General features: G+C 38.2%; 1 protein-coding gene across 1 annotated transcript in view; it reads left to right on the forward strand.

The window, feature by feature from the left end:
* The window catches only part of CTPS2 (CTP synthase 2), a 60,152-nt gene extending 36,335 nt beyond the window's left edge, over nucleotides 1-23,817 (forward strand). The window contains exons 14-19 of the mRNA XM_005516663.3: nucleotides 7,768-7,864; nucleotides 9,671-9,726; nucleotides 10,441-10,537; nucleotides 11,885-12,029; nucleotides 20,453-20,563; nucleotides 22,229-23,817. Of these exons, the coding sequence (XP_005516720.1) occupies nucleotides 7,768-7,864; nucleotides 9,671-9,726; nucleotides 10,441-10,537; nucleotides 11,885-12,029; nucleotides 20,453-20,522 (465 nt within the window). The 3' untranslated portion in view covers nucleotides 20,523-20,563; nucleotides 22,229-23,817. The remainder of the gene's footprint in view (nucleotides 1-7,767; nucleotides 7,865-9,670; nucleotides 9,727-10,440; nucleotides 10,538-11,884; nucleotides 12,030-20,452; nucleotides 20,564-22,228) is intronic.
* Nucleotides 23,818-24,399: the final 582 nt, after the last annotated feature.

Below are 24,399 nucleotides of genomic sequence, written 5' to 3' on the forward strand. Positions count from 1 at the left end.
AGGATTTAGAAAATCCTAGAATTACAAGTCAGTACCTTGATGACCACTATATGATATCCAGCTCTTGGCTTTAGTTTTTCCAGAATGAGAAGAGAAACATTATGATGTATGTCCAGGAGGGAGGATAAGGGCTCATGAAAGTAATCTGCTGTTGAATTCATGGGGGAAAGAAAATTCCATTGCTTGTTGCTGGAGAGCTTTTCAGAAGAATAAATGTCAATACTCTATGCCTAACAAGATACCCAGCATTCATATTCTCTATAATCAAAGTATATTTATTGTTCTGGGCATGCAATGGAAGACAAGAGTAGTATTTAAAATTAGAGTGATAGAGCCAGGGGCTTTCTGCCTAGATATTTCCTGTTATAGTATGTCTGTTCTGCTCTTAATCCATAAGATTAACATTACTAGAATTTCTGTAGTAATTAGTAAATTAACTGGGAGGACCACTAAGTAATGAAGGAGTCAGCTTCAGTTCTAGAGTGCCTTCCATTTAGTATGATTTGTTATGGGGTGTCGGAAGTGGAGGTGAGGGAACTGGCATGACATTTAAACAGGACCAGAAGCTTTCAAAGAGGAAGAGAGAAGGAGGACATTGTAAAAATGCATGTAAAATATTTCTAGGTATCTGCATGGTAGACGTGGATGAGTTTAAACAGTAAACGTAATCCTGCGTGCTTTCCAACACCAGTTACTTTAGCTTGCACAGTGTTCATCCTCATTGTGATCCTTTGTGGGATGCTGTTTCAAAATGCAAAAATGTAAATGAAGAGAATGGGGTGGAAGGTAGGAAGAAGCATGAGTGTACTGTTGATTAGTAAGAGAGCTACTCCAGCCTTCATTATCTACATCTGTTTATATTTATACAAAATTTCAGCTTAGATGGAAAAGAACAGTTGAAAAGAAAATAGACTTGTGCATGAGAACAAATTGCTTCAATTAAAGGTTGTAGTGGTTGGCATGAGCTGACAGCTTTGTGTGGTTTTCCAGAGTGGACTCAGCTGAGCTGCATGTTAAAGGAATGACTGCCACAAGATTTTGGCACTGGGTATAGATAAAGATTTACTTTCACAACTGTCTGCAGTTCTCTTTAGTGGGATTTTTTTCCAAAGACATACAGCTTGCAAAATACCTTGTAGCAGTTTAACATGCTTGCTCAGTGGTGTCTTTAACAAGTTTCAAGATATTTTCTCACTACTTTGCTTTTCCTTGGGATCTTGAATTGTACTATGGGGTTTTTGTTCTTCAAAGAGTTAAACATCAGCGGTTTTTTATTCTGAGTAAGTGCATTGTTTTTCCTTCTATTCAGCTGATTTTCTTAGAATGTTCATCTATCAGAGATACCAATTTGGCCCAATTAGTACCAAATTATTTTTGATGCAGAAATGTAAATTCTGGTGTCTATATCAAAAGGTGATCAATCAGCCATTAAAGTGGTGGTCAGCCAATGATTTTTGGGCATAATATGAAGCGTAATACCCTAATTCCTAAATGAAGGAGTGGAACTGGGCTGATTCCTAGATATCTCTAGCAGAGAAGTCCTTATGGATCTTCCTGTTTCATTTATTTACTCCAAATTTTAGGTAAGGAATTTTCATATGTCAGTATCAACCAGTGTGATTGTATATTTTTGTCCTTCTGTTTAAAGCCTCAATTTAATGATATATTAATCAGACGGAACTAAACCTAGTTGGTGAAATCATCTTAGCTGCTAGAACTTGTTTAAGCTTCAGTCAAATGTGTGTTGTCAGATAATGTAAAAATTAATTATGAGGCTGAATCAAAAAGACAATAATGTAATTTCTCTTAAAACAGAAGCCAGTACACAAAAATTACGGATGTTCAGGTTTGTGTTCTTAAAACTGACATGGATTTCATGTTCTGGGTAGCATTTGCACTTCCTTCTTTCTTCTGTGACTAGAACTCTTACTTGAAAACTTCCAGTCTCTTTTTCAACTTTTCAGCTAAGGTACCTTGTCTTTTCTTATTTAAATAGCTATCCTTTCAATAGGATGCTTTTCCATATCCAGTAAATAAAATAAATAGGTGTCTTTCAACTGATCCAAGACCTCTTCCAGGGATTTCTTCTCAACTCTATGTTTTGCTGGGAAGTTTTACAGTACAACAAAAATACTTTCCAACTAGAAAAAGAATTAAAATGGGTCAATCTGTAATTTTCTACTTGCTTCCCATTCACTTCCTTTCTAAAAGAAATGCCTCAGTTTCTGTGTCCCTGGTAATCAAGTACCAAATTGTCACTGAGCAGATTTGGAAGGTGGACAGAGCATCAAAATGGGTGGTGACATCATTCTGTGTGAAGGATCAGTGGTTGGAATCCAGGCAGGCTCTCTTGCAAGTGTGATGGTGGTCTGATTACTTTACAGAAATGGGATGGAAAAAAGTTGCTAGTTCTCCTTATCTTCCCTGTGAAGATACTGTTTTTTTGTGGCAGGTGAACAGAATTTCTTCAAGAAGCACTAGGGTAGTGCAGGTCATGGCACTGAGCATTGCCTGAAAGCCAATACCAGTAATTCTCCTCAGTGAAGGTCTGGAGTAGTGACCACTTGAAATAATCAGTTTTCCTGCTTACTTTCCTTGAAGTAAATAATTTTCCTTCTGTCTTGCTTGCTGAAGGCAGAGATGACTGATCATGAAGCGGTTCAAACTAACACAGGTCTGTTAATGAATGAGGAACAACTGGAATGGATGCTTGCTCATGCATGAGAACTCAGGGAAGAGCAAGTATAGAACACTGGGCAGTTTGGAGGGTAAAACATCTGCTGTGCTTTGTCTCTACTATGGACAATCTCATGTTTCCATGGCTTCTTTGTGTAGTTTAACTAATGGGGCTTGTCTGTGGCCCAGTGCTCCGTGGCAGTTCCCTGCAGGATGTAATAGTTCTCTGAGTCAAAGACCATCCAAGCATATTACTACTGTTGAAACAGTCTCAGGCTGTGTTTGTTCCTGTCTCACCATTGTGGGTGGGGGGTGTTTGATGAAGAGAGCACCAGGCTCTAGCTCACTCTCTAGGTTCTTCGCTCTGCTTTACGATGCTCAGAGATGCAGACTTGCTTCATGCCTTCCTTTTTCTGATATACCTGATACATATTTAAGGACATTTGATAAGGGCAAAATTTCACCTACTAGGAATTGCAGCTGCAGAAGTCCTTTTCAAAGGCAGTGAGTTGAAAGGCAGAGTTCTGATTTTTTAAAGATGTATATGATAAGATGAAAGATTTCTCCCAGCTACACATTTGCTGATCTTTCTGAAATTAAATTAGTATTTAGTCATTAATTATAGTGTGAGATGGACCACTCTGAAGTCTGGGAACACTCTTCCACATCCTTTTTAGTTACTCAAGTCTGTGGCAAATCCTGCATGGCATGGTGTGACTGACACTCCAGTGTATTTCTATAGCCAGCACTGTCTGACCCTGTGCCTTTCACTAATGCTAAGTCTGAAACTTTCTGCTTGATTAAGTCTTTAAGCCGACTCTAGGACATGTGTTTGGAATAACTTGAATGAGTTCTCAAAATGCTGTTAAGCAATATCTTTATGGACTTTGCATATCAACATCTCTATTAACTTCCTCAGTTCATTGCACTCTGCTTACGAGTGAGTAAGCACTGTTTGAAAAGAAGCCACACCCTTTATGAATTCTTCTAGAGAAAATGTTACAAAACATTCTGTAGCAGAATTTCTGCTTAGACAGAATCCTTAGAGAGCTTTTGGACTTCAATAAATAAATGCTCCATGGCAGTTACTTAATTCTAAAATAAGAAACAACAAATCTATGGAGAAGAGGATCACTCAAACTGGAAAATGGTTGACAGTAATATTCTATGGGATTTTAAGAGTTTTAAGAAATTTAAATTCGTATTTATTGGAATGTTTGGATACTGTGCTGTAGTTTGTTGAAGACAGTAGAGGACAAATTTTCAAGCTGGTTACTCATATCAGTATGTAATTGCATAAATCAGCTGTTGATAATTTCTGCTTTGGTCTTACACATGATGGTGAACATCCTTTTAAAAACAGCATTACTTCAGTCAGAGTAAGGAAGCACTGAGTAGTCTGAAATCTGCAAGTGGCTTTGTTGGCAAGTAATTTAGTCCTAGGACACTGAGTGTTTTAGATGGGTGAGCAGTGATGGAATTTGCTTGGAGCTAGGATATCTCTGGGGGGAAAAGGGAGCAAGGGATTTAGGCAGATGTAATATTTGCACTTTCTTTCAGTAACTGAAAATGTAACCCACTTTTTTAATAAACAGGGAAAATCTGTCATTTTGGTTTCCTTGCCAAGTTGGAAGCTCTCATTGCCCCTGATAGTGTGCACTTGTCAACTTTTAAAGTATTAAAAGTATTTTAAAGTATTTGTACTAGTTTGTTTCTAAAACAGAATAGATGTTAGTATAAACATCCCATTTGCAGGTGTTTGGGTTTGTTTACTGATGAATTTATGATTGATTGGTCAGATCAAATCTAGCAAGTACTAACTAATCCTGCAGAAGAATAATGGAAGAGTAAAGAAAAGGATGTTTCTTAGGTTTGGGTTGAGTCCTTGTCAGTTTGCACTGCTGGATTTTTTTTCATAGCTGTGTTCAGCAGGGATTAGTATTCATCAGAACCTGTCACTGCATTCCCTGCTCCTGTCAACTTTACACATCTCGGGTGCTGTATTTAGAGCCTCTTTTCAGTGTTCGGGTAATCTCCAGGGCTGTGGCATCTCCTGATGCTTTGATCAGCACTTACATGTGTAATAATTTATTTCAGCATTGATAAATCTTTTGCTCACCAGTCAAGGGTAGAGTGAAAAGAGAAAAACACCTAGACCCCAGACTTGTAAGAACATGCTTCCAACGCTGCTTAGCAATCACTTGTTCAAATCAAGTAATGCTTGTCTCCCTCCCCAACCCCTCAAAAACAAAGCCTGCAAACAAAACCCAACCAGACACTTCTCACTCCTTCTCCTTCCCTTGCCAAGGTAGCCAGAGTAGATGTATTTCTCAAAATGACGTCGCAGGATGTGAGGCAAAACAAAGAAAAAATGCAATAGTCCTGCCGTGATTACTGAAATTATTATATGTGGGGCTTTCGGGACCTTGGCTACTCTATATTGAATGTCAGGGCTTGAAGGGTTTTCTCATTGGCTTTTATATATTTTCTAGTAACAGTAAAACAATCCAAGCAGTAGATCTCTGAAAGAAGGTTTCTGTTCATGGATAGTTGAAGTCACTATTCATTAATAATATGATTAAATAGTGATCAGACGGCTTTATATCTAGAGTGTGCTTTGTGTTGTGTTACAGTGATTCATTCTTAATTTCATGTTGGCTGTCTGGTGTAATACATGATCTCTATAAAATCGCTGTAAGTGCTGGCAGTTTTCAGAAATTTGGGTAAGAAAGACTTAATTGGTGTCTTACCTATTCTTGCATCCTCCATACTGATACTTTTTGTTGCTTGTAGTACCTGCCTGTTCTGTGCTGCCCTTCAAAGAACTAATGCATACAAAGAACTGATTTATTCTGTGCCAGGAATCATAAGCTCTTTGAAGAATCTATTCAGTTGCATAGTTGTTCAAAATGACCACTGTTGGAAAACTCATCTTTTTCTGATCAAATAAATTCTGTATAATATGGAAAAATATTTCATTTATTTGAGTTGCTTTTCTGATTCTCAGTACTTTCTTTGGGCTATAGGGCAGCAGTGCCACTTTGGTTTCAAAAGCTTCCTGCACAGACTTTGTTGCAGAGAAACTCAAGTAATAAATAAACATTGAGGGCTCTGCTGTTGTAGTTGCTGGAGTTCATCTGAGCCACAGAGCCAGAGCAGTTCTGAGGTAACGTTTCATAAGTAGCTCCTTTTGTCACCTGATGACAAAAGTTAATAAATCAAACCTTGTCTGTTTCTTACTATAAATCTAACAGTATTGGGAAAGATGGAGAGCTGTGCACACATGCACAGTTGATGTTGAAACTCACCTGAACCTTCCCTATGAGACCATTTCTCCAGCCAGATTTTTTGTAGGGTTTGCAGCACCATGTGGGGGTCTGACCCAGAGGATGACAGAAAACTTCACCAGAGCAGATGCTCTACTTCTGAGACACTTTTTTTTTTTTTTTTTTTTGTGGTCACTACTTCAGGAAAAAAGTGAAATTAAATGAATGAAAATAAATTCAGTAAATTTTATACTTTACAAATAGTAAGGATTCAATTACTAGGTTTTCTTTTATTTTTTGAATTTGTGGAGGAGGGCTTAGCTCAATGTCTTGCAAAGTCTTCAACTTTGATCGGAGAGGTAATTGAAGTATCCATAATATCCTATTGGTTTGATCACAGCTGCTCCTCATGACATTTTATAATGAATACATGGCTTATAAATAACATTTTGAAGGTATAAGGTTGTACAGAGATAATTACACAGCTGAAATGCATTGGCACAAGGCCAAAGGTTAAGCGCTTTCCACTGTCCCTCCTAAATTGAATGACTTCACTTTATGAAGTGTATCATCAGATATTGTTTTCATTACTCTCAGAGGGCAAATTAAGGTTAATAAAAATTCATTCGAGATTACCTACATATGTGAATATTTGTATTTTTAGAACTTTTCTTTGTCATTGCATTCCTCACTGACTGTGTTTATGTGATTACAAGCATGTAGGTCAAAGCTTCAGCTCATGTTTCTACAATTTTGAACTGTTTTACCTCTCTTAGACAGATTTCCTCTAAACTGGAGGGAGACCCTGCAGGATTTTTCAAACTGAGCAAAACTAAGTACACTCCTTCCCTTAAGTTGTGGTTTCTCACGTGCCCTGAATCCCACCATCCTGGGTTTCACTTGACCCCCATAGAAGCCATTTGATCCATCTGCTTCAGTCCTCAAAGCCAGTATTTGCACATCCTTGTATTTAAATTTTAGGTTAAATAACATATTCTTCATACAAGGCAACCCAGTGTTTTGTGAACTCTTCAGCAGTCTGATAAACCCTTTAGTAAAGTGGGGGGAATGGTTTTCCATTTTCTGTGATAAATTAGGTTTATCTGTAATCTGAAATAGCACACACATACTGGAGTCACCTCTTCTCATACTCCGCTTTTACAGCCTTAACATCTTGCTACAAGTGTCCTTTTTCACTCTGCTACTGCAAGCCCTTCCCCTCTTCCTACTTCCAAAGAAGGAGGTGGTCTTCTGACTTGATAGCACAACTGTTTCTGCCTCAGCAGAAGAAAGAGCAATATAAGAAATAGCCTAGTTGGAATATTATAAATATGGGAATATTTCCCCAGGATAATCTTTCATCCTCTGTGAGGTTCAGGAACTTTGTTTTTCCAGAGATGGTGAATTTATCACTTGGCGGACTTTCTTTCTCTGTGAATTTGTATTTTTAAAAATCTGTGTACTAGCTTAGCACAAAGAATAGCTTTGGGCAGAGTTATCCTATTGGTAACATTTGGGTATAATTTTTAAGAGAAAGGTGGTATTTTTCCACCCCCAAAAAATAAAATAAGGAATTAGTAAGTTGCTTTTGTTAATCTAAACATTGCATGAAAACATTTGTCACAAACTAGTTAACACTGTCGGTCTATTACTTCAGTGTAGTATTGAAGAACAGAACATTAGAAAAACAAAAGACAAATAGTGATTGGAGGTAAAATACGGAAACTTGCCATTTATAAATCTGTTCAACTTGCTAGGCAATTGTTTGTTTTAGGATTTTTTTATTTATTGAATGAAACAGTGTCTGATCAACTTTCCTCTACAGGTTATTGACATGCCAGAACACAATCCTGGAGATATGGGAGGAACAATGAGGCTGGGGAAGAGGAGGACTGTTTTTAAAACTGAAAATTCTGTTTTAAGTAAGTTATTTTTCTGCTCTTATGACTTTGCCTATTGGGTAGGAGCTTTGTAACGAGGAAAATCAGAAATGCTATAATCTTAAGCAAACAGTCAGGTGGCAGCTTCCCTGAGCTCATTCACTCTGATCCTGTTATTTACATGTACTGAGAATTGGAGTGTAACAGATGTGACAGTCATCCATAATTCCCAGTGAAACTGGGGAGTCCAATGCTTTTTTAAAAAAAATGAGTAAAATGTTGAGACAACTGAAATACATTTCATGGCTGTTTAATTCATTATGTTCTTGGGAATGTCAGAGTGCTTTCTTCGTATTTTCTAGCCTGACCGTGGGAGCAGTCTTGTTTTGGGAAAGCAAAGTACCTGTTGAAGGAAAGGAAAATTATTTGCTATAACAGGATGCTTCAGATAGCAAAATAAAAGCAACCAGAATGTAGGAAAAAAAATAATTTTATCTATGTGTATTTTAAAATTGAAATAATACTTGTTTCCTATTAATCAGACAATTTTACATAGTAATGTAGATGATGCTGCAAAGGTATAAAAAATAGATTCTTGTCCATTGACTAAATAGGTGTGTATTTCTTATATTGCCCTGCCCCTGATACTGATCTGAGCTGTTCTCTCTTTAGCTATGTTAAACTTAAGGAATGTATCCTTCTGAGTATTTAAAAATGACATCTACTTCTGTAGGAAACCGAAGTGTAATACCGTAATATAATATATATATGGTATTTTATAATATAAATATCATTTAATGAAAAATCTTCAGTTCTAGAGATGCCCATACTAGTGATCTTACTAGCCTGGGTGATACTTTGCTTATGCGTGATATGCACATCACAGTGTACAAATTTTTGTGTGACCTAAACACTTCTTGGGAAAGTTAATATAAATCAACATGTGTTGTAACTCTTGAGCAATATTTAGAATTGTTCAGATCCGTTCAGATCTTTAGAAAGAGTCATAAAAAGCTATGGTAGTTTAATCAGGAAATCTGATTTCTTCTTCTTACACTTTACAACTTGGATGGAAATAATAGTTTTGAAAAGGTGGTCCCTTAAAATTAAGACCTATACTATTTTTTGTAAAATGGCCATACTATTATTCCACAATTTTTAAAGATGTTCTTGGTTTGGTTCATGTACCACTCCCTTAGCAAGACAGTAATTGTCATGGGCTTATTGTAAATTGAGAGCAAAATTTGAGCCATGATTATAAGTAAGAGATATGGTTAAAATCTGGTTTACTGCATACCTCTAACTTGTTGCTGTGAAATGTGGAGTGTTCAAGATGATGCACAGAAGACTGCAATAATCATTTGGGTAATGAGATCAGGAAAACAGAAAAGCAATAGTCTGTTCTTTAGAGGTACTATGCCAGGTGCCATGCATAACCTATTAAAATGGAACAGATGCTACTAAAAGGCTTCCTTGCCTGCATCTTTTGTGTGCAACTGTTGTAAAACCCTGAAGGGATTTTACATAGCTGGTTCACTCAGACTTTTTTATTTTTTTTTAATTTAGCTGTACAGTTTAAATTAGTTATAACAGGTTTAGATTCTAGTCTGCCTAAGCTATTTCCAGTCAAGGGATGTTGAATATGAATCCTGAATAAACTCAGGTAACAGTAAATTAAAAGGAACTAGTCATCACTCAGGACGAACAGAAGAATGCAGTGAGGTGAATATCTTGTTATGTTTAACATGTGTTAAATGTGACTTCTTTGAGGTTTAAATTACCAGGAATAATTGTAGCAACTATTAAAGCAACACACTGGCTTGAATTTCTCTTTTGTTGTATATTCAGGGAAGCTTTATGGTGATGAAATGTTTGTAGAGGAGCGACACAGGCATCGATACGAGGTACGCACTGTCCTTTGTATGGGTCCACTCCTGTGTGTGCAAACACCTGAGATAAGGTGCCTGAATACTTTCAAAATACTGTCATTCAAGGAGACACACAAGAGGTGGACTCCTGGAGTTATCTCTGAGGTAGTTCAAAAGGGATCTGACTCCATCAGTGTTTCTAAAGGGCATGAACCATCTGATATGTGCATGCTGTAACTGATTCAGATAATATTAACTTTCTGTAAAAGGGAGTAGAACGTGGTGGTAGTAAACCTGTGCAAAGTTTGGATATTAACTGAGTGGTTAAAACATCAAGGAAATGAGACAGTTCACTGCAGAGCTCCTCAGTTTGAAGGAAGAGCTGCATCACAGCCTTTGTCATAACCACTGAAATGCAGTGTTCAAAGGGGAGGTCAGTCTACATCTAGTGGGCCATTTAGAAAAGAGGGAATGCAGGCTGCTTGGATTCAGGAGGGCAGCAAGCAGGAGGGACCTTGGCTTCAATTTTTGAATGTAACTTTTAAAATTACTGATTTGTCTATTTAATAAACATGTCCACTTCTACAAATTTATGCCAGAGTTGTTAAAACAAGAAAGCAAAAGTTCCCAACCTTTACCCAATTCTCTTAATTCTTGTATGCATGTAACAACCATTGCCATTAACTGCTACTGTTTGTTAAAGCCAAAAACTAAACAGAACTACAATTATTATTACTTTCAATGTTTCAGGTGAACCCAGAATTGACTCATTGCTTTGAAGAGAAAGGTTTGAAATTTGTTGGCCATGATACAGAGGGGAACAGGATGGAAATTATTGAATTGGAGAGTGAGTGTCTTACTTGTTTGTAATACTTCTTGCATCTATTAAAACTATATAAGCTATAGGTTGTTGAATTTCATGTAGGCACAAAATTTAGCTGTCATAACAACCAAGATTATTTTGGGGATACCGCTAACTCCACTTGTGTATTACAATGGGTGAAAATTCAGATTAGGAAAAGTCTTACACTTTGCAAAGACTGTGCTTGTATTTGATTTTGTGGGACAAATGTGCTCCAAAAGGTCCTAAATTTATCTTAGGGGGATTTGTCTATGTAGAATCATTGAAGGATTTGGGAGGTCATATAGTCCAGCCTTCTGCTTCAGCACAGGGCTACCTTCAAATACAGGTCAGGTTCTCCACAGTTGTATCAGTCAAGTTTTGTGTGTCTCTAAGTATGCTGTTGCTTGGACCACTCACCACTGTTCTTTGAATCCAGAAGTCTGGCCATTTTTTTAACACACTGTGTGGTCTACCCATAGCCCACATCTTCCAACTTAAAGAGTAGGAAACCATATGAAACGCTTTGCTGAAGTCAGAATTAAGGAAAGCCAGTGCTCTCCTTGCATCCAAAGACAGATTCTTCTCAGACTTGTTTTGCCAGTCTTCCTGACCTTCATGTTATGAAGGTCAGGAATGTTCTATTGTTCCTTGGGTCCTTCTTTTTGTCTTGAAGAAGGGCATGATGACTGCCTTTTTCTAGTCATCAGGGGCCTCTGGCCTTTTATAGATTTTTATCTATATGCCAGTTTCACAGTGACATTGCCCTGCTCCCTAAGCATTCTCAAATATTCTTGGTCAGGTCCCAATATGTGTTCATTTTCCTTGAGTATATGAAATGTGTATGCATCCAGTACAGCCAAAATATATGACATTACTGGAGTATATTACCTACAGAGTTTGTGAAATCTTCATTCTTGCAGCAGAGACTTTCAAAACTTGACTAGACAAAGCTGTCAACAACCTGATTTAACTTTGAGTTTGTCCCTGCTGTGAATAGACATGCATAAATAGATAATGGAAACCAAAATACTAAGAAAAATACTATGATAAATGTAAACTCTGACTTTTCCAGTTGTGCCGCTCTCCCCCCACCCTTACATGTTGGTACAGGTTTATTATTCTATAATTTTGAATCATAGGATGCTTTTTCCTTAGTTTGCCCTACTAACCTGCCTCTGTTGTCAGTTGCTTTTTGTGGAAAGAAGTTTTCTGCTGCCTCACCCTTAAATTCACATGTGCTGCTCCAGCTTCTGGACACTAGTCTGAAATCTTCAATAAGGTTTTTTCCTAAAAGTTTTTCTACTTTTTCTTCCCTAAATTGTGTAATTTTTTTCGATGTCTATCTTGTAGATCACCCGTACTTTGTGGGAGTTCAGTTCCACCCAGAATTTTCCTCCAGACCTATGAAACCTTCACCTCCATACCTCGGATTGTTGCTAGCAGCAACTGGGACACTGAATGCATATCTGCAGCGTGGATGTAAATTGTCCCCAAGGTAATCTTTCTTTGTTGCTTGCCTGCAATTTGACAGTCACATTTTTGGAGGGACTTCAATTCATCCTTCAATTCAGAAGCCGAGAAGAGGAAAAGGAGTTCTTCACATATTGATTTACTTGTGGCTGTGTGTGCCTGTCCTATACCTGGGTGTAAAATAACCTCTAAGCAGGAAGCACAGTTCCTCACTTCTTCCTTTTCAGAGGCTGTTAGGGCTAAAGGCAGAACCTCACATTACAATCAGAAAAAAAGCAAAAACTGTTAATAAATTCAAATGAAGATGGCAGCCTTCTGTGTTAACTTCCATTGACAGTAGCTTCATAGGGAGAGATTTGCTAGAGGATCAAGCAGTGAAGTGATATTCGTACCTAGCTGTACTTGAATGATGATAGCAACAACAAAGAAAACACTGATTTTATTTTGCAGTAGCTAAATAAGTACTATCTTTCAGAGACAGGCCTGAAATAAAACAGTTGGGATATCTTTAGACTTACAGAAGGATTTGGATCTAGGTCAGAGCTGGATGGTTCAGCCAAAACTCTGTCCTTGGTCTCTTGGACACAGAGCCTTTGGTTTATTGAATGTACCAATGTTTTTTTAGCCAATGTTTTTTGAAATTGTTTATTTCAATAATCTTAATAACAGTTAAAACTTCATTATAATAGCAATAATAAAGAAGTCAGAGGGAAACCTTGGGAGCAATGACAAAAAAAATTAAATAATAAAATGACTGAATAGTAACATTGAACAGATCCAACTCTGGCATGTTGGCTTTTCCTCTAAACAAGACACCAAACTTATTAATTCTGTAGGCTGGGCTTTTTTTTGTGTGTGTGTGTACTATTAAAATAAGGTCTGTTTGTTAAGAGAGGAGTAGAAATTTTATTCAAGTTTGAGTATTAATGGGAAAACAGCCGGGCCAGACCAGACCAATCTCTTCTGGTTCCCTACTCCTTTACAGGTATCAGTGTTTATTCACTCTGCCTGATTATGCAGTGATGCACATATGAAGAGATGAATTTGTGATCTACAGCTTGATTGAAACACTCCTATTACCTTAGCCTGTTATTGTTACAAGTGGTCATAACCTTAGCTACTTTTTAAAAGGTGTGCTGGTGCAATACACAGATCAAATTTTTGTGGTGCTTGGCAAGGCAGAGTCTTCAATCACAGTGATCTTCAGTCTTACCCTCTTGGTGGGCACTCTGACTCACACTACATCTCACTTCACAGGCCCCAGTATCCTTTCTCACACTGCTTTGTCCCATAAGTAACCCTACTTTTTTCTCTCAAGAAAAATTACTTCATTTTCAATGAGTCCTCTGCACGTGTCCTGCTACTTTACATCCCTTAGCATTATAACAACTATGCTATCTAACCTTGATCTAAAGTTTCAGCCATTACTGAATTTTCCCCGCTTAGACGTACTTGAATTAATCATTCAGAATGTATACCCAACTCTTTTTCTTCATGTTCAGAATAGAATAGAATAAACTTCTAATTTTAATTTTATTAAACATTTAGCAAAGTCAAAAATCTATACCCCAAAACTTAATATATAAAATTACAGATTTTGCTATTTATCTAGTTACACAGCAATGAAGTAATACACCTGTGTGTCTTGAGAGACAGCACTGGAACAGGAAGGCATTTTCAGGCTAAAAGAGGAAGATTTTGTACAGAAGAATGTTCAGGAGGGAATTGCAGTGTTAATTACAGCACACACACTCATATTAACATACCTACCTGCTGAGTGGAAAGATTTCCAATGTAAACCTTTAAACCCCAGAATGCTGGTGATTTCATTGAGTTGTAAAGCTAAGGCATGTCCTAGCAAGGCTGAAAGAAATCTGAGGAGAGGATTTTCTGCACACCTCATCCAGCACCACCCACGTGAGTTGTAGTTGTGCTGTTGACTACAGCAGAGTAAGCTGCAAGAGAATTTGTGGAAACCAGCAAGATGAGCAGATCACCTATGCAAGGCTGCCATAAACACTGAAAAGAGAGTGAATTATGAAGTCCTGAGACAAAAAGAAATACGTATTTCAGCATGAGAGTCTTAACAGGAAACTATTACTCCAGAACATTTAACAGCCCCATAATTAGAGTGCAATTTTAGAATATTTGACACCTGGACAGAAGCCCTAGCTAGTAAGCAAAGCTAATAATAAATTAAAGGGTACATTACAACTTCCAGGAGAGTGCCCTAAATAAATGAAAGTGAATAAACCGTCTCTTAAATTTATGTGAGGCCTAGTGTGGTACAGACACAGGCCCACATAGGCGTGAGCATACCTGGTTTGAGACTGGAAAGTGTCCTCTGGGGGAAATTTAGTTCCTAGAAATTTTGGTGTATACACCAAGAGGCAGTCAAGAACAGAGCAAAGGATCAGAGTAACTCAGTGATAAATTGTTACTTATTTACCGGAAGTACTAGTTGGGCACCCAAATTACCTTTGTGGTTTCAGCCTCTTGTGCTTTATGGCACGAGTGCCCAACCATCAAAGTCCTGCACTTCATTTCCTTACGAATGGTTTTAGGTCATGACCTTTGCCAAACATTTCCATGGAAATACTGAAGTCACCATTCTATATAGAAGTGAGGAATGTGGTGGGAAGCTACCAGTTTATATTTTCATTTTCAAGGACAGAGAAAACGAAAACAACATGAGACTCAATGTGTACAATACCCACAAATATGCTGCTTTATAAGAGAAAATAATGGGTTTTAATAGGAAACCAGTGGATGAAGAGGGGACCTTCACATGTAATGATGTTGGCTTTTACTGAAATCTATGTAGTTTCATTTGGAAAAATTAATAAAAACTGACTTATCTTTGGGAACAGTATAATATGGGTTGCAAAACCACTGGAGTACAATAAAGCCATGTTGCTTGTTTTGTTTTGTTTTGTTTTTTTCCCCCTTATCCAGTTTAGCATCAGCAGGCTTTATTTCTTCTTTGTTTACAACCAGCACCTTTATTAATGGCCTGCAACAGAAAGCCCGAGTGCATTAATTTTATTTGCAAATAATGTCATTTGAATAAGAACTGAAAGCAGTATTCAGAACAAAGTAACAAAAAGATATGTAGGGAATTTAGTAATCCCTGCTGAATATAATGACATCTTTGGAGGAAGAGGATAAGAAACTAAAGATAAGTAATTTAAACACAAATATCCAGTACAAGGGAGGAAATATAGGAAATTAGAGGTGCCCCTAGGTGAGTAAGTGTACGCAACACTGACTACTGCCAAAAAAAACTTTTGCAAAGCGTTAGTGAATATGCTAATGTGAGTCACCAATCCAATGCCATCTAGTCACAGAGTGCTCTTTTGAGTTCTGGGCAAATTATTAATGGAAGATGACATATGAGCTGTGTTCAGAGACAAGGAACAAAAGTGGCCAGAGAACAGAAGGAATGGTGCATTAAATAAAATGCGAAAAACTTCAGAAAATTTGCCCATATGGTGCTTACTGCATTAGCATGGTCCAGCTATCTGTTGGATCAGCTGTGGAGGAAAGCAGCCATGAATAGAACAGGAAACAACCTGTGTGACACATTCTGGTGCCTCATGTCCCCTGTACATTGTTCCCAGACAAGAACACATTTGGCACAGCATCATTCTTCTGCCATTGGCCGAATCCAGACGTGATTTGAAGGAAATGGGATTTGAAGATTGTCAAGAGAGCAGCAAGAGAGGGTCTGCTCCACGAAAGATGACACTCCAGGAGCCAGGGGTGGGAGCTGTCCTAGTAGGGATGGTGTCCTCACTGTCACCACAGTCACTGCAGAAGACAAGTGACTGCTTCCCAGGTGGGGATGGTTGGGACAGCAAAGACCCTGTTAGTCTCAGAGCTCTTACAGAAAACTATAGAAAAGTTTTAAAGGAAATCCTTTCTTTAACCCTGCTGGTACTTAGTAATGGCTAGTTATGTCAGTATGTTAGATGTTTACAGTGAAAACCCTTCTGAGCTAGTCACCTTAAGTCTTTTAATATAGTTTTTAAGTGAAAATGCGCTTTAAGGAACCAAATAGCTTGTTACAACTGTTCTGTGGGTCAGTTATGCATAGAACACTGCCAGAGCCTGCTTCTCTCCAGTGATTGTAGTGAGCTGCTGGTGCCTATCCAAGATACTATCCTAGGTCCAGATATCTGAGTGCAGGTGGTTGGCAGGTCAGAACTGGGGAGTTTTGGGTTTGTGCTGAGGGATTCCCAGATGAAATGATGTTTTATGGAAGCACAATGTAACATGATGACCATAATTTTAAATGATAGATACAATTTTTATGACCTTAAATGATATCTATGATTTTTATGACCATATAATGATCATAAAAATATGTACCAAGAATATGGGTGACTGCAATTATAACCATTGCACAATCAAATGCGCATTTATTCAAAGTAATGTTTTAATGACATAATTTTAATAATTCAGCTTTTTTTTGGGGGGGCAAAGAAATTATAATAATTTGCAGATTTCCTTTTGCTGAGTCCTCAAAAGTTAAACAACTTCAACAACTGCAGCCTGTACTAAATTTATCTGTACTTCATGTATCTTTAATTTGCACTGAGGAAGAAATGCACTTAGCTTGGCTTCTTGCAGGGCATAGCATTACTGTAGTAACTGTTTTAATTCCTCACGTTTCTGGAAAAAGAGTTTTTTGTCAATTCTAAATTAAAAATTAATGAAAGAAAATCTCCCCTCAAACTGCCAAATACTTTGTTTCTAAAGAATATTGATCTGGATTTTCTGAGTGTAAAACAGAATGTTCACAGAGTACAAATTTTACAGGAATGAAGAGACCAAAATTCTTCATTGTAATGACTAAAGTGACTAACTAGATGCAGTGACACTGCATAGAGTTTTGTTATGTTTTTTTTCCTTGGTTGCCACTTCATACTCAAGATTCCAGAAAAAAAACCCCAAAAAAACCCAAAAAACCACCACCACCACCAACCAAAAAACCCCAAAACAACCCTAAAAAGACACAAAACTTTCCCCCAAACAAACAAAAATCCCTAAATAAACAAAAATCCAAACAAACACAAACACAAACAAAACAAAAAACCCAAACAAAAACCACAAACTCCCAAAAAACCAACCAACCACCCAAAAAAAGCCCAACCACCAACCCACAAAACAAACAAACCCACAAAAACCCGAAACCACAAAAAAAAACTCTGTTGGACTTAGGTCTTAGAACTTGTGGCCTCTGATCTGCTCAGCAGCTCCTTGTTGTTAAGAGAAAATTCTTGCTGTTGCAAGAATTGTTACAAGTAAGAAGAAGTGGGTGTCAGGCTCCTGCCCAAGATAATTGGTAATTAATTTGAACACAAACTGAGAGAAAGCTTGTTGAAGCAAATATAAATGTATTTTTTCAGTGTTTGGCTCAGTGTTAAAAAGCATTTCATTAAGGAAAGCTGAGTTTATTTGATGTCTCATCACCACCACTTTTACAGACAGCAGATTTAAGTAAGGTTACTTAATATTAACAACTGTGAGCATGAAGCATCCACTTGGGTTTTGTGTTTAACATCTGTGTACAACTCATTGTAATTTGGAGCAAAGTACACATGTATTTCAAAAAGAAAAGATGACTTGCTTATGGTTAATGCCACCTACAATTTTCCTTCAGATTACACATGATACTAATATGTTTGACATTGGAGTAAATCTTAGAAACCTGACACCAGTGTTGGTTTGAAGCTGTGGCACACAGGTGTAGATATGCCAAGTTTCACGAGTCCCTCTTTGCTTTCAAGTCCGCTGGCAGCCTAACGCTTGGAAGTTCAGGTTTCCATGGGGCTCAAGGTGTTATTTTTAAGATGATGCCACAGGTTCTGGGTGTGCTTAGACATATAATTCAAACAGCTGAAATTGTGAGAATGACAGCTACCTGAGTCTGAAGCCCAAGGGCTGATGCTTTCCTGGGTATTTCCCCTGCCTTTCTTGCCCTGTGGCCTGCTTATGAGACATAGAAATGACTTACACCCCATAGAGCAACCCTAAAGTAGGGGAGACTGTGAGGTGCTGCTGCAGGAGTGAAGAATGTGATGATGACAGCCCTTCTTTGGGATGTGGTGTCAAATCTTGTACTGAAATTGGGCATTGTGGGAACAGGAGCAAAATTGTCCTTGGCTGAGTAAATGTTTTAGCCTCTGCACTAGTGGCCAAGTGAGCCTGAGCTTCGGCAAACTGAAAACAGGCTTAAGAAGTTTGGGTGGTAAGTCAGTGAAATCACAGAAGCAGCCAGGCTGTGTGACTACTTCTGTGGGTGAATCCCTCTAAAACCTGTGTCACTGAGTGGGGGAGGACCTGTGATGAGAGTTTTGGGTGGGCATCAGCACCTGACTGCCTCCAAGAGATGAAGCTGGGCAGTTCTCCACTCACCTTGTTCGTCAGTGAGCACTTTTACTTAAGCACCTGACTCCCATACTGTGTTATTTACAGAGCTCTGGCATGGTTTTGGGCTGATTGCCACTGGGCAGCAGAGCTAATTAAAAAAAAAAAGTTTTCTGAAGACTTTGTACTTAAATCAGGGCTGTCATAAGATTATTCTGTTCTCTACAATCAGTTATATTCTCTATTCTGTGGACAGTATTTGCTATTTTGCTGTGATGTGAAAATGCAAAACTGTTTTAATAATACTGAATTTTTGTTCCATGTTTCCATGGGTACTTTCAGAAAAAAGTAAGTACAATGTTGGTGATGTTGTGTTTGTCTGTGTGCATCTGGCATGTTTGATCATACTGTCAACAACACTTTCCTCACTTGAACTGTGTAATTGATAACCAGCCGATGAAATGATCAAATTGAGCATTTCACACTAGCCTGATATGGTACACCCTTTATACGAACCACATCAGCAGTGTGCATGTCATGCAAAGAAAGGGCAGAATGCTGTAGACAAAGTCTTAATGTTAGGACAGCCAGGATATCTATGCTGTTTTACACAAATTTGGTACAGTGACTTGCAGTAACTGTGGGAGACTTTCCTACCAGAGGTAGAAATAAAATGAGGTGACTGTTGGTACCATTCCTCCTGTCCCACTCTGTTTAAGTGTCTGATTTTTTTACCTATTCTTTCTTTGGTTTTCCTTTTCTCTCTAAGAAGAGAGGATGAAATTCAGGCTCCAAAGCAGTGCTCAGTAACAAGCACCAGGTAGCTGAGTGCAGTTGTTCACTGTTCCACAGTGCAGTCTCATCAAAGATCTCCAGCTGTGGGGCTGCATGGCTCCCTCGAAGCATTACCCAGCAGGCACTCACTGCTTCCCCTGATAAGGCTCTGTCTGGGTGGGTCATGGGCTTGATGTCTCAGTGGGAGATCGTGCCCAGAGATGGGGAACACGAGTGAGTGGGGTCCTGTTGTGTGGAGGATGAAGGAGTGTGTGGGAAAGGGGAGGTGTGACAAGACAGCTGTGCAGTCAGTGGCTGGCATAGAGTTGGTACCCAAGGCTGTTGTGGTGCTCCCACACAAATGAGGTCTGAGATCCCCACCTGTACCCACCATGGCCTGTGCTCTGAAGGGTCACAGGACTGACCAGAATTACTGCTGCTCAAACGTACCTATCAGTTCCCTGGGCTCCCTTTGCTGACTTCTCATCTGGGGAAATGAAAATATCTGGAAAACAGATCGTAGAAGTGAAATATAGTAGGGAGGGGTTGAGGCTGGAGGCACTTCTCAAGTGCACTTAAAGATAAACCTGGAGACCCAATAGACATCACACTGATTGAAAATGTGGTTTGTGGGCACTTCTTTCTCTCAGTGACTGTGGTGATTCCTGTTCTTCACTTGTTTCCTTGTTCTTGCCACTTAGATAGCAATCACTTGCATGGCAGTTTAGTCTCTGAAAACCAGCCTGCTTCTCCCAGGACACAGCAAAAGGGGATAAAACCTCTAGAAAAGGTGTCAGGATATTGCTTGGTGCAATGAAAATTATTTCTGTTCCGACTAGATCAGCAAGAATTGTCATTTAAGTGTAAACTGAAGAATTGTGAGTTAATAAAGTTGTCTTAAGTTTTTGTTGTTAAAACAATGGTTTTCTTTAGCATAAGGGAGAAATTCCTTTTATTTTTAGCTCTGAATACCTGTTATTATCTATCTTGTTAACCATGACCATAGACATGCAGCACCAACAAAATGCAGAATGAATGTACAGGAGTCAAGCAAAAAGAAATTGAACATACTATTTATCAGGTAGAGCATTATTTCACATCAAGTCTTAAACTACGAACTTCAGCCTATTCCTTTAGAGGAAGGTGTTCTAAAATACCATGAGCCATTTAGCATGAGCCCAAAGAAGTTTTATGGAAATGGGTTGCATTTGAGGAAAGTGTTGATTATATGCATCATGGGTTGGAGGGCTTGATATAAAATACTTGGTTTAGATATTTCTGAATTGTTTTTGGTTCCAACAGTGACAGCTACAGTGACCTAAGTGATGACAGCTCTCCAGAAAAAGAGTTTCCTTATTCTGACACAAGCTGAAATGATTATATGAGAGCACAGAAATGGATGATGCTATTGAGGTAAACTGAAATGTTTTGATACTGCTTTAGGATGCTGATTTATTCTAGACTTAGGAGATAAAGTTAATTCTTCCATTTGTTTCAAGTCCCATATGAGAGCTTATGTCTTCTTTCTTGTCTGTAGCATTTAATTGTTTCCTCTTCTGCTGCTTAACTCTGAAATTGAGATGTTAAAGTCTGCTTAGTATTTTGGGTACATCTTTTATGTAGGATGCTGTACAAAACCAAGTTGTGCTAGTGTTTGAAGATATACTAAAAATACCTTTTTAAATTACGTTTTTCTTTTTGTGTTTCAGTTTACAATTTGGAATCACTTCTACTACACTGTATAGACATTACTTTTTCTTTTGCCTTAATATGCACCTATAATTGGAATCTGATGCATTGATAGGACAAAGACATCCCAACATAAATACTTGTATTTAATCTGCAGAGTGATAAAGATACAAACAGGTTTTATAAAATTGTAGCTTTGTTTGCCATAGGCTTTGCCAAAGTGATGTTGGATTAGTTCTTTATTCACCTGTAAACATGGTAGTCATATATTTCCTTTTAGTTTGGAGGTTGTATTTCCTGTGAAACACCTGATCTCTGCAGGATCTGGGCTTGAAACTTCGTCTTACTTTATTTTTCCTATGCAGATTCATCAGAGCTGGGTCTGGTATGACACTCTCATTCAGCTTCTCAATATCTCTGAGCACTTTTGTAAGGAGGGCATAACTTTCCCCTCCGATTACGTCTCACATGGTGTTGACACTAAGCAACTGTGCCAAGCAGACAATTAAGGCTATATATGAATGATGCATTTCTGCCTCATGGTCTCCTGATCAAAGTAGGGGCATGAGATACTAGAAATTTGAGTTCAGCCCTTAGATGTATGGGTTTCTTCTGGGATTTTCAGTTGAATTCTTTTTTGCTCTCCTGTACAGCATGTTAAAGATAATGATCCATCCCCAAATCACGAGAGCGAAGAACAGAGCGTTAAGTGATTTAATGACCTGGTACATGTACATACAGTACTGATGCCTGTCCTAAAATAACCAAAAAACAAGTAGACAAAATGTTCCTTTTCATTCTTGCCTGGATCCTTCCCACCTCCAAACATCATAATGGTTTCTTGAGAGCAGCACAAGGTACAGGACAGTCCCTCTGGAAGAGCCCTTGCTTTCCTCAGTGGAATTTCTGAATGGTAGCTCTCTGTTTACTGTTGCAGCGTGACTTGTTCAGTGCTTGGATGAATGTACTTCCGTGATGCTTTTAAGTGGTTATCAGTAGCCAAGCTGACTTTGTTTGAACATGTCACTAGTGGCTACCAATTGTTATTAAACAGAATTTCTCTAGAAAAGATTAAATAACTAAATCCAGATATAAAAAAATGAGAAAAGCATTGGCTTATTTATTTTTTTATCTCATGATTAATTCTACATTAATCAGAGCTGGATACACATGTAGACTATATTTAGCTTTGTGGTTTCACTTTAGGCTGTTTGATGCATATAAAATGCATCTATTTGTAGAATTTGCATAGGACTACTTCGAAATGAGTTAACAAATTTGAATGAAAATTACATAAGCATGAAATAAACTGAGTTACAGATGAAATATTTTTAATAATTGATTCTTTTACATTTATTCTTCCTTCCTCTCCCTCTTTTTATGTTACAGAAACTTGGAAACAGGACATTATTGAATAGAAGAAAGTAGAAGAGTAAGCTGCTTGCAGTTCTCATACTGTTTCTTCCTCTGCTATGTTCAATAATTCTCATTACAGATAACAGTTTTACAGAACTGTTCTGTGTAAATGCTGTTTCTCTGCAAAAGTTACCAAAAGGTTGTGCACCTTAGCCGTTAATCATTATTATCTTGTCCTATATTTCAGAGTAATCTCAGGTGAATATGTATCAATTCACTAGTTCACATCTTTCTTGATTTGAAGGAAGATTTGACTGATTTCAGTTGTCCTTGGAACAGGAAGAAAAAATGCATTAGTTCTTGGGAATGTGGTGGGAAATACACTAAAACATTTAAGGGAAAATTGTCTTACTCTTGAGCAGCAGAAAACTGTTCCAGGTTTTTTCCCTATTGAGCTTGTATATATATTTTTTTACTTTTTTTGCTGTTCAATATGTACAAATGAAAAATGATTGCTGTATCTCAGCTCTATGTGATTATGGTAATTAATGTTGGATTCAAGTTTTTTCACTTTGCTTTTGTAAGTGATTTGATTTCACATAAATTCATTTGCTCTATTTCTCCTTGGAAGTCTGATAATACTGAACATAATTCTGACCTACAGAATTACAGAAGTGGTATTAAAAAGTGGTTTCATATTTGCATTTTGTAAGAGAGAAAGTAAATACGTTCATATATTAAACTCCAGTTTTAACACTTGTGTGAAAGTTGTAGAAAAACCAGTCATAAACTTGGGGTGTTATCTGGGCTCCAGCTGTGCCACACTCAGTTAATTGCAGTAAATAGGTATGAAGTGAATTATGTAAGGTTCACCCTTGTTTTCCTGCATCCTGTGACCACTCCATCATTGTTGCACTTATTCCCAAATAGAATGAAATTTTATGTTTTAATTTAGAAACCAGAAGTTATGCCACTGCATCACAACTGCCAGCAGCCCTGCAAAAGCCAGGGCTGCAGCCTGAACCAGTGGGACAGAAGAGGAGGATGAGAGGTGCTGTTCTGGGTGTGAGGCAGCATTAGGGTGTAAGGGGTGTAAGGATCCCATTAGCAGTGGGACATCATCAAACCTGTCACCTGAACCTGAGCTGTGTAACTGATGGGCTTCAGATGCTTGGAAAACACCTTCCTATAAAGAAAAATTCTAAATTTTGAGTATTGTGTTTCGTTTTGGTTTTGGGCAAAGTGTCTTCTTTAATTCATCAAAAGTCAGTATCTTCACAAAAATAAGCACTGTGTTCCTTATTACAGCTTTGTAAAACAGCAAGTTTGAGATTTCTACATTGCTCTAGAAAATTTCAGGTTACACAGGAATTTGTCTCTTCACTAAAAGAAGCTTTAATGGTAATGAAACATAAAATGTATTTTTATGGCTGCACTTCCCTAAAGTAGTTTATGAATATGTGCCTTAGAAATATTGACAGCAGAATTGGTATCACTGTATGTCTTCCCCCCTGAGAGACACTAGCCACTGCTTTGTGAAAAGTGAAGAATTTCCTAGGATCGTCTGTAATATGTGACTGTATTTTCAAAACATTTTCAATAAATGGAGTTATTTGGAAGTGTTTGGAATCATAGTGCCAATACTTGTGAATTGTGGAGTTAAGGAAAAAATTCATCATTTAATCATGTCCCAGTTGTATTGTCTATGTGAAACTGTGATATATTAAATAAAAAAAGAGGGGTCAGAAAGACATCTAACCTGGAGTGTAGCTGGAAGGGCACCCTCACCAGTGTTCTTCCATGTAAAAGCAGTGCTCTGCCTCAAGGGATCCATCTCATACTTGAGCTGACAGAAGCAGCAGCATGCTGAAATGGAAGAAGGCAAGCAAACCTTTTCCAGCCAGATCCTGGGCTGCCTTATGAGTGTTGCCAGGAGGCTGAGGAAGGCAGTCCTTCCCCCCTGTTTAGTCCTGGTGAGGTCACACACAGAGTGCTGTGTCCAGCTCTGGGCTGCCCAGTATGAGAGAGAGATGGTCCAGCTGGAGGGATCGCAGTGAAGTGCCACAGAAAGTTTGGTAGCTTGGTTGAGTTGGACCAGAATCTGCTCTTGTTTGTAAAGAAGGGGAGCAGCATCCACCTTTGGATGGGACTGCAGGGCAGGTATTGCACTTCAGTGATTCTGTGGACAGAACTTTATCTTGCTG

The sequence above is a fragment of the Pseudopodoces humilis genome, chromosome 2, assembly GCF_049639895.1.
Source record: "Pseudopodoces humilis isolate 2021_Gansu_Grassland_sample_001 chromosome 2, ASM4963989v1, whole genome shotgun sequence".
Lineage (NCBI taxonomy): Eukaryota > Metazoa > Chordata > Aves > Passeriformes > Paridae > Pseudopodoces > Pseudopodoces humilis.